Source organism: Podarcis gaigeae (assembly GCF_964106915.1).
Source record: "Podarcis gaigeae genome assembly, chromosome: 9".
Taxonomy (NCBI): domain Eukaryota; kingdom Metazoa; phylum Chordata; class Lepidosauria; order Squamata; family Lacertidae; genus Podarcis; species Podarcis gaigeae.
This window is the reverse complement of record NC_139685.1, coordinates 54,012,850-54,028,935: the sequence shown is the minus strand read 5'-3', so window position 1 is coordinate 54,028,935 and position 16,086 is coordinate 54,012,850. Positions and strand designations below refer to the sequence as shown.

At 41.7% G+C, this 16,086-nt stretch overlaps 1 protein-coding gene across 11 annotated transcripts in view; it reads right to left on the bottom strand.

Annotated features, from left to right (window-relative positions):
- Positions 1-16,086, bottom strand: part of CAMK2D (calcium/calmodulin dependent protein kinase II delta) — a 143,261-nt gene that overhangs the window by 77,154 nt on the left and 50,021 nt on the right. For all 11 annotated transcript variants that reach the window (XM_083756645.1, XM_083756638.1, XM_083756640.1 and 8 more), the window contains one exon: positions 9,705-9,764. In XM_083756645.1, the coding sequence (XP_083612771.1) occupies positions 9,705-9,764 (60 nt within the window). The remainder of the gene's footprint in view (positions 1-9,704; positions 9,765-16,086) is intronic.

Below are 16,086 nucleotides of genomic sequence, written 5' to 3'. Positions count from 1 at the left end.
AAGGATGTTCAGGTTTGATGGTTCCTTAGGATCATCAACATATATGAAGATTTGCTGGTAGAGTAGGTGGGGGTGGCAGCTCTCCTTCCTCCACATCTGAGGAGACCTCAGGTTTCAGGTCTGGGCAGGGCCAAACCCTGACATACACTTGCACACAGTGTTTAAAGCAACAGCACTTTCACAGAGACAGATTGGCAACTATTATTGTATCATTGTTAACTGAAATCCATACAGAAACAGAAAATAAACCTTTGCAAATACATTTCGCAATCATGTGTCTGTAAATGTGAGTGCTAAGGGGAAGGCCTCTTCTATTGGTATAGTCAAATCTTGTTTCTTAAATGGGCGTAGCTTTTTCATAAATAGGCCAGCATTCATGCCCACTCCCCTTCAAAATTACACACACAATGTATGAAGACCTTTGTGAAGCGACACTTTTTAGAACCTGCTCAGAGGATGCAAGAGCATTTGTCTTAGGACGAAGGGAGGAAAACGGGCTGTTGCTATATTTGGTATTGTACTTCCAGTTATCAGTGCTCTGCAGCCAATTCCCACACAACAATGTCAGAAGCCGAATTTTCACTAACCCAGATAAAGGAAATAAATGCTTCCAGAATCCATCAAACTGACAGCTGGCAACAGGAATGTTCAATGATTTAATAAAGCATGAGGGTGACAGAAATGAAGTCTCACATTGAGCTGGCACCTCCTTGCCGGTTTCAGTTCAGCACATTCCATTGTGCATATTGAGGAGCCCATGTACCATTTTCTTATTTTTCTTTTCCCCCAAATAGAAAATAAAATCATTTGCAGAATGCCCGAATTCAGTTTTCATTCCAGTAATTAAGACATCTCAGTCATCTATCTGCATGATCCTGTTGTGATGGCTTATTTCTAACCTGATTTAAGAGTTTGACATTTATTTTCTGTTCTGGCTTGTTGCCAGACCTCTTTGAGGTGTTCCCTCAAAGATGGAACAGTATACAACTCCTAATGCCTTGCCAGTACAATTTTAGTCATCACTAGTACATTCATAGTAACATTCCTATATAAGTCTGACCTGGTTTTATTTTAAAACCCTCTGTTTATATCTGGTTCCATTTTGGACAAAATCTCAGATGCCAGACTACTCCATCACTTTGAGGGAGCACGGATTTCAAAGGAAGAGGTTTAAGCATATTCTGGACACTCACCTCATAGCTGAAGGCATTAGGTATTTAAAACTTTGGGTGGATATTGATTCCGGTCCAAAATATCTTAACTGAGGTGTAATTCTACCAAACAAAATAACTGGCATTTACATGATTTCAGGCCAGTTTCAACAAAACAGTTGGGCCATGTTTCTGGTCTACAGTACTGAGTAGACTATATTTATCTTGAATTGAGAATTTACTCTTAAGTCAGTTAATTATCTTAAGTGCAGATAATCCTAAGGTCACAATTGAGAAAATGGTTAAGAACTCTTGAACACCACAGGCTTAATAAAAATAATCAACAAGTCAGTATCTACTCAGAAGAAAGTCCCATTGAGTTCAATGGGATTACTACCAAGTAACTGCAACCTAAGTATGTACTTACCTGCTAGAATGATTGGTAGATACTATATTATAATGGCCAGTGACCCTGATTTTATCTCAGTTACAACATCAAAAGGTATTATTATCCTATTGTATGCAATCAAATCCTTAAAGGAATATTACCCATTCAGAACCCATATAGCAATACTCCTGAGGTCCTCTGCATCACTTCATCACTTATTGAGCACAGCTCTTTCACTTTTACCACCGGTAACCTACCTATAAACGAACACTAACCTAACTGATCAGCAACCAGCTTCAAGTGATTGAAAACACTTGCTTCATTACAAAAGAAGTTACATTAACATAGCAGATGACACAACACTGACCTTTCACGAGAAATGTGTCGTTCTTTAGTTTTTAGGTCGTTAAACACAATTCTGGCATATGATATAAGTAACAAAGATGTAATTACATGCACATGTTTTTTGAGAACTCAGCTCTCACTATATTTTAATGGAAGGAAAGGCCAGACAGGTCCTTGCACAGCACACAAATTCTGTTTGTGGGAAATGAGTGCAAAACCTTAGTCCTAATTGTTAGGGAGAAAAGCTTGGAAGTGAGTTAGTGAAATGTGGTTTTTTCCCCCATAGACCTGTCTCTACTTCTGATAACTCAGAACCATTTAGCTCCATTGCAGGCTTCTAGTGGAGCACTGGCAGAAGTGTTTGAATATTGTAAATGGCTTTTTGGACCTGGTTTAATTTCTGTAACAGTAAAGGAAATATGACCAATGTCATAAGTTTTTCAGTCATAAGTCAGAATTATGACTGTCCCCAAATCCCTTTCAAACTCAATCCTGCCCTGGCAATATAAAGGCCTTGAACAACAACTAGTTTTACAGGAGGAACACTTTGACCATGGGGGTGAAAGGTAAAAGACTAAGGCTTCTATCTCATCTCCTCAAAATGCCATTTGCAGTGGGTCACCTCAGATATTGTTAAGAGACAGTTTGCTAAGATCCTTGCAAGAATTTTGCCAGCTGCAGCTAATGGAGAGATGCCTCGATAGTTTCCGCAATCAGTTCTGATAATATTGGCACCCCTAAAGTCTGTTGGGATCTCTTCTCGCTCCCAGATTTTTTCGATGAGCTTGTGAAGTTGTTGTGTAAGTTCAGTTTCACCCACTTTGAAGACTTCGGCAGGCATCCCATCAGGTCCGCTGGGTCCGCTGGCTGTTTTTCATTTGGTTAATGAGCGACTTGCTGAGCATCAGCCTATTAGTCACCCACAAGTGGGGCATGAAAGAGCATTCAGGACCTTCTGCTGCAAGAACCAGCAAGTACCTCAACCTTCAAAGCACTTCAATGACACAGGCCCTATTGAAGTGGCTTAAATAGAAACGCTAGGATATGCAGTGAATTAAACATGGCAATGGTTTTAAAGTCAAAGCTGGATTTTTTTTTTCCCAATGGAAAAGTATCCCCCAAAAGCATAATGTCGGTGGCTTCTTTAGGAGAACTGTTTTCTACATGTCTGCATGGTATAAGGTCCCTGCCTAGCATGTTTATTTAGAAGCGGAATCCTCCAAGGTCAATGGAATCACTTCCTCGTAAATGTGCTTAGAATTGCAACCTTGATTGATCAAAATATAGCCTATTAAAAATTACACCTTGTAAGAAGTTAATGTATTCTGAGCTTCATTCATCCATTCAACTACAAATAGGAAGATACCCTAAAATAACAGAACACCTTCCCTTCAGATCTCAAGGAAATAAACAACTATCTGACTTTTATAAGACATCTGAAGGTAGCCTTGTATAGGGAAGATTTTAATGTGTGTGATGTTTTATTGTGTTTGATGTTTTAATTTGTTGGAAGCCACCCAAAGTGGCTGGGGCAACCCAGGCAGCTGGGTGGTATATAAATGTATTATTATTAATTATTATTATTTCATTGTTTCACGGACACAAGAGGAGGAAACTATACAAGGGCTGGGGAAGGGACATGGGTGAAAACCACTCACAGTTTAACTTTCAAACCATGAAAGCAATGTTGCGAGGGGGGAAATTGTGTGTAGTGTGTGTGTGTGTGTGTGTGTGTGTGTAAACAAAAATTGTATGAGAGAAAACAAATAGGTCAGTAGAAACATCCAAGGATTTAGTCTACATCTTTCTTTTCTTTTCTTATTAAATTGGGGCTTCTGGCAGGCAGCATAGCATGTGTGTTACTTTCAAAGAGAGCTTGCTGGAACACACAACACAGAACTCATTGCTGGAGGGCCGATAGCTAAACACAACAAGGTACTTCAGGATTATGGTAACCGAGTGTCATCTGCATTTTTTCAAAGTACAATGGATAGCAGAGGTCATCTCTCAGTGAAAGAAGCTATTACTGCTCTGTGGCATTTGTTCCTGTCTCTTTGGATATGCCTTTAAGATGCAACTCTGGCTTCTTTCATTTCAGACATTTTATCTGAAATAGTAGCTGGCGCACTTGCTCTGCTCTATGGCACATTAAGCTTTGTGAGAGGCTCCGAGGCATCCATGCTTGCACACACACATCTAGAAGTGCTCTGTAGTTAAGTATACTGCCGTTTTCAATCAGGGACTCACAAAACTCATTGTTTAACATGTTTAAACAGTATTTGGGTTAGACATTCTAGCACTGGTAAAGTCACGCCATTTCTCTGCAGGATCAAGTAGTCAAAAAAGTGTTCAAATGTGCCAGAACATTAATCAGGCTTCTGGAATTGCAATTAGGCCCAGGAAGAAGAAGAAAAATAGTATTTAAAAACTGACTGCAGCAAGGTTTTCTAAGCTATAGCTTCAAGGTAAGGCAGGGTGAGCATCAGGGTGAGCATGCCAGAATTCAAAGGGTTGGATCACATGCTCTGGAAACAAAGTTCTGCTTCTGCAACACGACTTCTTCTCCTACTCCTCTTCCAGTGTGCCCTCAAAATCAGCTCCAGGGGATCTCCCAACCCTTGGGAACAAACTTTTAAGGTTGCACAGGGGGCTGAAGGGGAAAGAAGGGGCAATTCTACTTTGCAAACAGAAGTCTGTTGCCCAAATAGAACAGCAACACCAGGAACAACCCTTTGATTGGCGCCCCAGAGCTGTTAACTTTCAATAATGTAACAGTGTGTCTAATACGCTGTTTAAAGACAAAAACTCACTACCCAAAAAACGTTGTTTTAAGCCACACCTCTTTGCAAAATGTAGTGGCAAAATGCTGCAGTAGAGGAACAGGTAGAACCTATTGTCTTCAATCTAATGTAGGGATAAAGCAACAACAACAATATCTGTTCAAGCAAAACCCACAGGTCACCTGTATTGCTGTACGACAGTCTTCAGCCTTTTCAAAGCCAGAGCTCTCATTTAACCCAAACAAGCTTTGGAGACTGGTTTCTTAATCTTTTTAACCATGTACTTGTACTGCAGTAGCAACCCAGCTTAAATCAGGCTGTGGCCCAGTAGCTGGCCCCAATCTACTGGTTTGAAGACCAGTGCTTTGGAACATGTTTAAGAAACAAGGAAACCTCCCCACAAGGTAAGTTGGCCATCTGTAGTCTGACAATACACAGGCTGGTTCACATTTTTGTCAACGCTGTGCAATCACAGGCAAGGCCAAGAATGGCCCTTGAGTGGTCTAGACTAGAGGAAAGAAATTTGAGAGGAAATGCTACACATGAACGACATATCTTTCATACACCAGAGAGTATCACTAAAGTCAACTAACTGTTTATTTCCCTCTGTACACAGCAGAAGAGAGGACATTAAGAATCAGGCAGTTGATTCCCTTTTAGCTTCTCTGCCTCCCTCATTTTTTCCCAAGTCCTCATTGTTAAAAGGCTTTAATTGCATCTGAAAAAAATAAACAAAGCAAGCCTAACCGGCAAAATCATAGAAGAGATCAATGCATGAGTGAAAAGAAGCGTTCACCTGAAAAACAAGTTTACCCTGCGCACCCTTATCGCATGCATATAATTTCATGCCTAGCTAGTACGGTAATGGTTCTGTGATATGATCTTTTCCTCTTAACCCTAATCTTCATAGCTGGGAATTAGACACTGCTTTGGCTACTCTCTTCCAGACATGGTGTGTGGTTAAAAGTGGCCAAATACCTTCTTTTAATGGGAAAAAAGAAAACTAAGATGGCAATCAATTTACCTTCAAGTCCAATTGAATTCAATGGGGCTTGCTTCTGAGTAGACAAATACAGGATCACACCAATGATTGAACGTTTGATCTCACAATAGATCTGTTATTATTATTTATTCAGTTTATATATCACCCTTTATTAGAAGATCCCAGGGTGGTTTGCAACGTTAGAAAAACTTTACAGAACATCAATGATAAAAACATATTAGAAACCATACTGACACACAGCCTAATAATTACGTAGCCATCATAATAACAGTCCTTTCCTTTCCCTTCCCCACACACTTTCACGGGCCACAGCTTATTTAATAGCCATAGACCCAGGTAAAGAGGAATGTTTTTGCCTAAATACATGTAACGATGGCGCCAGGCAAGCCTTTCTGGGGAGAGCATTCCACAGTCTGGGAGCAACCACAGAAAAGGCCCATTCTCTTGTTGCAGATCTTGTGTATTAAATTCAATTCAAACATTCAAAAATTCAGAAAACTGGAAAGGATGATAATATACTTCATTCTTTAAAAAACAAAGAAAGGAAAACAGAGGCAGTGTTTTACTCAGAAAACAGGGAACATCCGAGAACATGTTTTACGTTGATTAGTTTGCTGGAACATATTGTTTATGTGAACACAAAATTATTAATGCCAGAGACAGGTATTGCTACTGAAGGCTACAAGGTCCATTGATAAGATGTACTGATGTAACTAACACACAGGTATGTAAGGCATTTTATTTTACAATCCAGAAACTGAAAGCTCATCATCATCATCATCATCATCATCATCATTATTATTATTATTATTATTATTATTATTTTACAGCTCTTATAGAATGTAATCTGCAAGCCACAGCAGTTTTTCATTCCACCTGAAACTCAATACATTTTTACTCTTTGTTATATAACATGTTACAGCAACATTTTATAGTAAATAGAAAATTTCATAGCTGCCTGACTAATTAATGGAATCTCACAGGTTTTAGTGATTACAAAATGAAACCAAGGAATACATGCCAACACAAAGCTACAAGAACAATATTGGGCTAGCATAATGGGAAAGATAAAACGATTTTTTTTTTACAAATCAAACATGGAAAATAAAGCACATTCCAAATGGAAGCAGGCCAGAAAACGGAAAGTTCAGGAATGTGTTTTTATTATGAAGAAAAATGGGTTTCCTTCCCCCACCCCATTTTTTTGCACCAGAGATTCTTTCCACTTCATTCTAGAAATCGAAGACTACCAGAAAGCAAAAAGGAAGCAACATAAAAGGGAAAATTAAGCCCTTTGTATCTCTCTCTCTCTCCCCTTCTCTCTCCACTGCATATAATTTAAGGTACTTTGAAATGAAATTCCATGTGCAGAAAAAAGTAGACTCTACAAAAAGAGCAATTTCCCACTACTTCTCTTCTAGCTTTTGCCCCCTAGCATCATTACAACCCTGGATAACTACAATAAATACAGTACAAGAATATTTGTAAAGTCTGATTTCTGACACTGCTCAGTTCATTTTTCAAGTCCTGTTAAAAGTGCAACTTTTTTTGCATGTCCCATTTCCCACATGCGTCTTTTCAATTTAGCCCTACCATATCAAGGGGATTGCCATTCATGATGTCCACTGTTGCTACATTTTTATCCTATACTCATGTGATTAGAATAGGTACTGTGCTAACCAGCTCTTGGTTGGCAGAATGCAATGAAACATTACTTTAATGTCTTTATTTTTGCAGTAAGCAATAAAGAAAATATCCATCCTCCTATTCCAACTTAATGAGGCTTGGCAGCTTTGCAAGCGGGCTCAAAATTTTTACCAGATAAACGATGCTGTTGCAATAGCAGTATTACTAATAATCTTACTGCTTTGTTGTTTTTGTAAACCGCTTTGAGGTTTTTCTACAATTAAGCGGTTTATAAATGTTATGAAGTAAAAGAATAAATAAAAGAAAACACTGGCTAAACAGCAGCTTGATTCTTTTGAGGGTTCCATCACTTTTTAATATGGAAGCTGTATTATTTAAATGCAGAAAGTCCAAATCTCTAAAGAACCAAGGCATACTTATAAAGTCATTTTTGTATTATCCAAACAGACAAATATTAGCTTTATAATAAAGCAGGCCTCAAATCCAATCCCATCTTCTGCATAGATGTTTGATCAGCTGCATCCCCCGAAGATCAGTATGAATGGGGATGGATGGACTGAGAGCAAGTGACTGGCCTGCAAGCACCAAAGCCAGAGATGTTGAAGGATGTCAGGGATGAGAGAAAAAGCTCCCTCTCTTCCTTATAGCAGCCTCTCACTGTGGGTGTACATGCAAGCACCCTTCCCACATTAATGTGTGAAAGGGGAACAGGATTGTTCCTGCTGGCCACATACCCAGCAAGCCCATTAGGTACCCCTCCTGTAGCTGCCACAAATACGGTGTCCGTGAGAAAGAACCACACACATGTATATAGATAGATAAGGCTCTTCCTTTAAACTGGGAACGCTGACTGGTCCAGGGTAGAGAAGCTGTGCAAACGCCTGTCCTTTTCTCACCAGTGCTAAATGTGTGACTGCCAAGGGTGCATGGCTAAGCAGGGATACATCAACAGATGTGGCCAGCGGACAGAATCCACTTCCCATAAACACATACAGTAAACAAATGAGGAAAGGTGCACCCGCAGTGAGAAGATGCTGTAAGGTAGAGGGGTCCTTTCCTCCCTCGAGTATCTCTGACTTTCTTCCTGCCCAAACAGAAGCAAGGTGAGAAACAGAAGATGGCCCCCTGCAAACATTTCATTCAAGGGCTTAGAGGCAATAAATAAAGTAGAACAGGACAATTCTGACACTGCCACACTAAACTGGATTGCTGCAAATTTCAGAAAACATAGTCATCCCATAGAGTTAGCCAATACACATCAAAATGAAAAACAATGGGCCTTTATTGCCACATTCAAAAGCATATATCTTTTTTTTTTTCAAACTAAACAGCAAGATAGCAGCAGATAGTTGCCTTTGAACTGCCCACCAACTTCAAATTCTCATGGACTTCGGCTAAGGCCTTGCAATCTCAAAACAAATATCACCACACACATAAGAACTGCTGAAGTGTTCACCAGAGGCCCAGAGCTCAGCAATGACTTCGCTAGGTCCATGAGCATCTTCAAAGTGACACAAACCACCAAAACCCCAAACAACTGGCCTAGAAAGCATAAGATAATATGCCAGAGCTTAGGGACAATGCTTTTATCTCAACACAATGAAAAAACAACAGCACAAAGCAAAAAAGAAACATGAGCACAATTTGCTACAAATGCTTCAAGAAAGTTCGACACAGGCCATGGGATGCGTCCTGTTCCCTCCAAGCCTGTTCAAATTCAGCAATGAAAACAAGCTTGGTTCGACTTATACCCTCTAATTCAAAGAAGAAGCTCTACTGTAGTGATTTTAAAACTCTTGCTATATTGCAGACAACTGTGCTGATATGGTTGATTGCCACACATTGCCATATTAGCTTATAGCCCCTGCATAGGACAGGTGAAAAGGTAAGAAAAGGGATGGGTGGGAGGTTTGTTAGGTATTGATAGAGTTGTGAAAATTCCATCACATTGAGCTGTCAGAGCTGTCCTTTTCATTTCTAACACCTAGCCTACTACTTAACCATTCTTTCCCTTTCTTTATTCCTTGGGTAGCACAGCTGGGTCTGGGGCGAGGAACCTTTGCCCTTCCAGATGTTGTTGGCTACAACTCCCTTGATCACTCACCACTGCTCATGCTGGCCAAGAATGATTGGAGCTAGAGTCTAGCAATATCAACAGGGCCAAGGTTTTGCATCCCTTCCCTATTGAAATGTGAAATATTTGCATTTCTCAACATATGCAGAAATTCCTTAGTAAATTAAAAGTTTTAATGCTCTGACACTGGTATTAGATCACATCAGTACAAGCACAAACTCATCTCTTTGGTCTGCCTTATTTCTCTGAGACTAATACTGTGGCATTTGTCCTGTAAAAAAAATCCTACATGGCTGTGTATTGTCCACATTCTTACCGATATTGGGGTGCTTCAAAAGGCGACAGATTCTAGCTTCTCTTTCCAATTTCTGGTGATCTGCAGAAAATAATAATAAATAGATTAATAATTTTAGCAGGAATAACCATATCTTTTATTAGCGTGAGAATAAAACAAGAACTGATGCAAAGTGAAACATGATCATGGGATGTACATAGTGCCCTTTGCATATTTGAAATTCCTATAAATACTTTATTCTAACCATCTGCCATGGTGACTTAGAAAGATATACTTAATTCACAACTTTCTTTAAGCAGAATAAACTTAGCTATTGTGCCAGGGTGCTGTCTCTAAACTCTAAACGCTAGATTAAGTGTCGATCCGCACTATACATCACAAGCAGTATTAAACAACCTTAAACAGTCTTGGCTTCCCCCAAAGAACTGTAGTTTTTAAGGGTGCTGACAGATGTTACGAGACACTTGTATTCCCTGCATAGAGCCACGGTTTTCAGAGTTCCCTTGTAAGAGGAATTGACTGTTAAACATCTTTAGGAACTGTAGCTCTGTGAGGGGAACAGGAGTCTCCGAACAACTCTCAGCACCCCACAAAAATAGGATTCATTGGGGGAAAATCATGACTGTTTAAAAAGTGGTATAATAGTGTTTAAATATACAGTGCAGATGGAGCTAAGGCTTAGTATAGTGGACAAGAGAATGAGCTAGGAGATTCCCATTTCAAATCTTCTTAGGTATTTACTGTGTGACTTTTGACAAGACACTGGCCCAATTCAGGTGTCATGGCTATTGGCTACATCGTGGTTTGTTTATCAGGGCTGTGCATCAGTCTTCCACACTATCTCCTCCCTTTGCAGTTCAGCATTATTTTACCCACACTGAAGGGGATGGATGGGATTGCAGACCTGAGATACCAGCTCTGCAAAGCAATCCAACTTGTTAAACCAATTTTGCTGGGGGTAAGGGTGGGGTTGGAATAGTCCATAGAGGGACGCGGGTGGCGCTGTGGGTAAAACCTCAGCGCGTAGGACTTGCCGATCGTATGGTCGGCGGTTCGAATCCCCGCGGCGGGGTGCGCTCCCGTTGCTCGGTCCCAGCGCCTCCCAACCTAGCAGTTTGAAAGCACCCTTAAAGTGCAAGTAGATAAATAGGGACCGCTTACTAGCGGGAAGGTAAACGGCGTTTCCGTGTGCTGCTCTGGTGCCAGTTCGCCAGAGCAGCTTCGTCACGCTGGTCACGTGACCCGGAAGTGTCTGCGGACAGCGCTGGCTCCCGACCTCTAGAGTGAGATGAGCGCACAACCCTAGACTCTGTCAAGACTGGCCCGTATGGGCAGGGGTACCTTTACCTTTACCTAGAATAAGGTAAAGGTAAAGGTACCCCTGCCCGTACGGGCCAGTCTTGCCAGACTCTGGGGTTGTGCGCCCATCTCACTCAAGAGGCCAGGGGCCAGCGCTGTCCGGAGACACTTCCGGGTCACGTGGCCAGCGTGACATCGCTGCTCTGGCGAGCCAGAGCCGCACACGGAAACGCCGTTTACCTTCCCGCTGGTAAGCGGTCCCTATTTATCTACTTGCACCCAGGGGTGCTTTCGAACTGCTAGGTTGGCAGGCGCTGGGACCGAGCAGCGGGAGTGCACCCCGCCGCAGGGATTCGAACCACCGACCTTTCGATCGGCAAGCCCTAGGCGCTGAGGCTTTTACCCACAGCGCCACCTGCGTCCCTTTTACCTAGAATAGTGCATGGCAACTCTTCTGAAATGGGGAGCCTTCTGTCCTCATGGAGGCTCCCTAAGCATTATAAAACACTGGTTTCCCAGGGTTCTAACATTCTTATTTTCCAGGGATCTAAAGTTTCAGTTTCAGAAGATCTGCCTCTAACTTGTGGAGGGCAATGAGAAGAGTGAAAGGAGGGTGGAGCTAGGAAGCTCATCTCCGCTGCTCCCCGTTGCATGTTTCTGTCATAGAAATCTAGAACCTTTAGTGTAAATTACTTCGGCACCCACTCACTGCTCCTATCCAAGTTTCTTTCAGCGTCACTTTGTATACAGCAGAATTTATAGGAACTCTTATTGTGCCCGGACATGCATAACACTTGCAGGGAGGGGAAGAGTTTTAGGAGAGACTTATACCAAGTTTCTGTATGACATGATCTGTTTGATGGCCTAGAATTGTTTTGCTAACAACTTCCATGTTAAAGTACAGTGGTACCTCGGGTTAAAAACTTAATTCCCTCTGGAGGTCTGTTCTTAACCTGAAACTGTTCTTAACCTAAGGCACCACTTTAGCTAATGGGGCCTCCTGCTGCCGCCACACCGCCACAGCATGACTTCTGTTCTTATCCTGAAGCAAAGTTCTTAACCAGAGGTACCACTTCTGGGTTAGCAGAGTCTGTAACCTGAAGCATATGTAACCCGAGGTACAACTGTACATAAATCCTCTTGAGGTGGGAGGTAAGGAGAGGGGAAAAATTTGTAAGTGGCAAGCCACTATGGGTTCCTGAAATCAAGCCAGCTTGGAGTGCAACCAAGCCGAGTATATTATAACTAGCCAAACAAAGGCATCAAAGAGTGCTGCAATTACTTGTGATGGAGCAAATAATTTACAAGTGAATTATTTTCTGAACTTTAGCCTAATTTTTTGCTTGTCTGAGAATAGCTCATGATTTCCTCTGAGTCATCTGTTATTAAGCAATCACACCGCAACTTCCAAGATTTACTCAGCAGGGCACGGCAAATGGTACTTTAGGTCAAGTTGCCAGAGGTATGGCAAACCAGGAAATGCAATCAGGTTGGCATTTCTGCAACTTCTACAACTTCTCATGGCCAAGCTAACATTAAAAGGAATTCTGTGGTTTGTTTCTCCTTGTTTGCATTTTCTTTTAAAGCAAAAGTAGTCTGAGCCAGAGGGTGGCCAGACTTCTGGGATCTACTTGCTTTAGTTTTTTGTTTTTTATCTAGTCTAGACCCTCACGTTTCACCAACTAGAGTCAAATGCAAGAGAGTGGCTTGTAGGGCTAGTGTAAAAAAGGAACAGAATGCCTGTGAGGCACATATCCCAGACCAAATATTTGCTTTCATTATCAGAATTGGCCTTGCAATCGTTTCACACAAAAATACACTCCGGTTTTCTGCAAATTACCCCAAAAAAGGGGAGAAGTCTTTTTGTAATTTGCAACTGGAAGCCAAAAATACTTGGAGATCTATTTCAAATTGCCCAGAGATCTACCAGTGGACTCCAATTTACCTTCTGCTCTCCTCTGGTCTAGACAGGTTATAAGCCTGAGTGGAAGAAGGGTGGGAGTCTAGTAGCTGCTCAACCCTTTTCCCTATTTATTTCAAGGGCCCTTCCTTGCCAGATGGTTTCACTTTATTTATCAGTTTTCCATCAGCAGGGCAGTTTGGCTGGATTTGCACATGCGCTCATCAGTACTGGGACAGCTTGACCCGCACGGCAAGAGGGATGTATGAGTTTAATGTTCTTGATTATTTGTCTTGTTGCTTGCTATGCCATCTTGGTACTGCATGTGCACAATCAGGTCCCCATGGGGGTCGTTTAACCGGCCCATGGACCCCTGCCGACCGCTCGGGGACCCTTGCCGCCTGCTCGGTTGGCTCCCATGGGCCGCGCTAAACCGGTGCGGAGTAGAGCAGGGACTGCCTTCTGCGACTCTGGCCGGCTACCTATTGGCTGCAGGAAGCTCCTTTAGCCAATGGGAAGCTGCGCACGCCTCCTCAGTGCTAGAAAGAGCGCTGGAAATAGTGTTTGTGCATGCGTGTGCACGCACACACTCCAGCCTACCGCGGTGTCTGCGGGACTGTGAACCAACCCAAGCCACAAAACCTTTGCTAACCCCTGCTCCAGACACACAGAACATGCATGACAAGAAGAAAACTCTAGGTTTCTCCTGTATGTGCCAGCTTGGTTTTTTTAAAGGTGAGGAGCGTCCAAATTGCATCCCTACCTTCACCTAGTACAGTACCATCCAACAACAGATACATCGTGTTAAGTCTTGTGCTTGTCTGTTTCATGTCTATGAGCAGCCCCTCCCCCTCCCCCAGGACACAAGAGCCCTATCAGGCCCAAGGCACATCTAGACCAGGATCCTGTTCTCACAGTGGCCAACCAGATGTCTATAGGAAGCCCACGAGGAGGACAGCACTCTTCTGTCCAAGTCCCCCAGGAACTGATACTGGAGAGGATTCAAAGCTACATTGACTAGGAGCCATAGATTACCTTATCCTTGTTGTCAATTGTTGCAATCAGGTTATCAAAAGCACTAAACAGAAAGAGTCTTATATGGAGTTAAGCTGAACAGTACTTTGGTTTATAATCCACCAGACCTAAAGTATGCACTAGATCTGAATGTTAAGATTACTGTAAATTGCTCCCATGTATGCATATTTCAAGGCAATGCAAATACTTAAAAGAGAAAAGTTGGTAAGTGGTTGGAGAGGATCACACAATAACACTGTCTTTGATCAATGAACTATTTTTTTCCTTGAAAGGTCTGAGACTTCTATGATATATTACCTTCATCTTTCATTTTCATTCAGAACAATCAAAAGCACTCCATTCAAGGAGCAGCCACGTTATAAGCAACAGATTCTATTTTAAATGTGTAGTCTAGCATCAAGGATTGCTTCAGGAATTCTCAAGAGCTTGCAGGCATCCAGTAAATTTTTCTACTTTCCTTTTCCCCTTTCAACAATGTGCATGGGCACAGAGAGAGAGACTGGGAGTTCACAAACTGATTCTGAAACTGCCCTTGCTTTCAGATGAGGTTTACCCATGGGACATGGAAATCCAAATTCCCATGGAATTGTTTGTGTGGCTCTGTGGGTCTGGACAAAACACTTTAACAAATGTTTATCAAATAATGTGAAAACATTAACAGATGAAACATGGATGAGGCTGCAGAAATGTCCATAGATGTTTTTGCTCCTCTGCAAAGTTTTCTAAAAGCTATCCAACTGTGGGAGGACATCAGTAGCAAAACTGTTAAGTTTGTGCGGCACCTTCCTTTACTGATCACACTGAACTCTGTACAAGAAATCAATGCCAGATATAAAAATCAGGGATTTGATTTTCAAGGCTCCAAAGCCCACAATGCAGCAACTGTCACCAAATCCAACTGCCCTAATTTTCTCTTTTGGAGAGGATGATACTTCTGACATTTCACAGCGCAGCCAATTTTAGACTTTGATTATTAGAGAATTCAAAAGCAGCTTGGCTAGTCACACCACAGCCGGCAGTTCTCAAGGCTTTCTGTCCAGAACGCTGGATGCCCCAATTGCTTCAAGTGGAAAGAACAGAACCCCATCAATCCAACCTTCTACAAGGCCAAGGCTGGAGAACATTGGCTCCTGGACTTTACACAAATAATGCATTTTCTCAAACCAAATGCTTTAGTAAACATCACCCTCTCCTAGGGAAACGTTTGAAATTGTCTTCCTTTATTTATTCCTTACTTGGAAGGGTGGGTGAGGTGGGGGGGGGTGTCGAAAAAGTAAGCCACTGTTCTAACATAATCAAGCACAACTGACATTAATAAAGTGTTTTTCCTCCTCAACGGAGACCAATCTTCTTAATGTATCCTGTTTTCAAGTACTTGTCAGGTAGCCATTATTGCCAGGACAACTTCCCATAGATACAACAAAGCACAATGGATGCTTGTATCCAATAATCGGATGCCACAACGAGAGCCAAATTTTCTCTAACAGGCCACTGGATGAAAGCAACAACAGCCCCCAAATTAGGGCACACAGCATGCCTCAAGTTATTTTTGTGGATGGACGCTGCATCATAATTTCTATTCAATCAGGCTCTGAAAAAATAAGGCTAAGAAAAGCAAACTCAATTGATGTGAGCTGCTCTTTGATCACTGAATAGATTGGGGAGGGTGGCATCTACTGAGTTTAACTATTTACCTTACAGGCATTAAGAGGTTTTTAGTTTGTTTGTTTGTTTGTTTGTTTGTAAAGAAAGAAAGGTAAATTTGCACTAATCTTGCCAAAGGATCCCAACACAGGAATGAACAAAGGACATATTTATCAGCCATGAGTGCTTTCCTAGCACTCAGTCTCATTTTTCTATACCTCTATTCAGCCATTATTACTCCATTCTCAACCAGCAGGACCATACTAACACATTAATCTAACAAATTATGGGATGGCAGGCTATACCAAAAGAAGGTGGGCACAAGAAGATAGATATCATCACATCCAGTGCTCAAAAGGGCTTAGAAATCATCACTGACAAAGTAGGCTTTTGTCTTTATCCAAAATTAATTACAGGGAAATGAGGCATACGGAGCCATGGCTCAAAGCAAGTCATTCTGCCAGGAATTTAAAACCAGATCTTCCAGGTTAGTATCTGCAAGAAACTATCAAATACTTAGTAGCA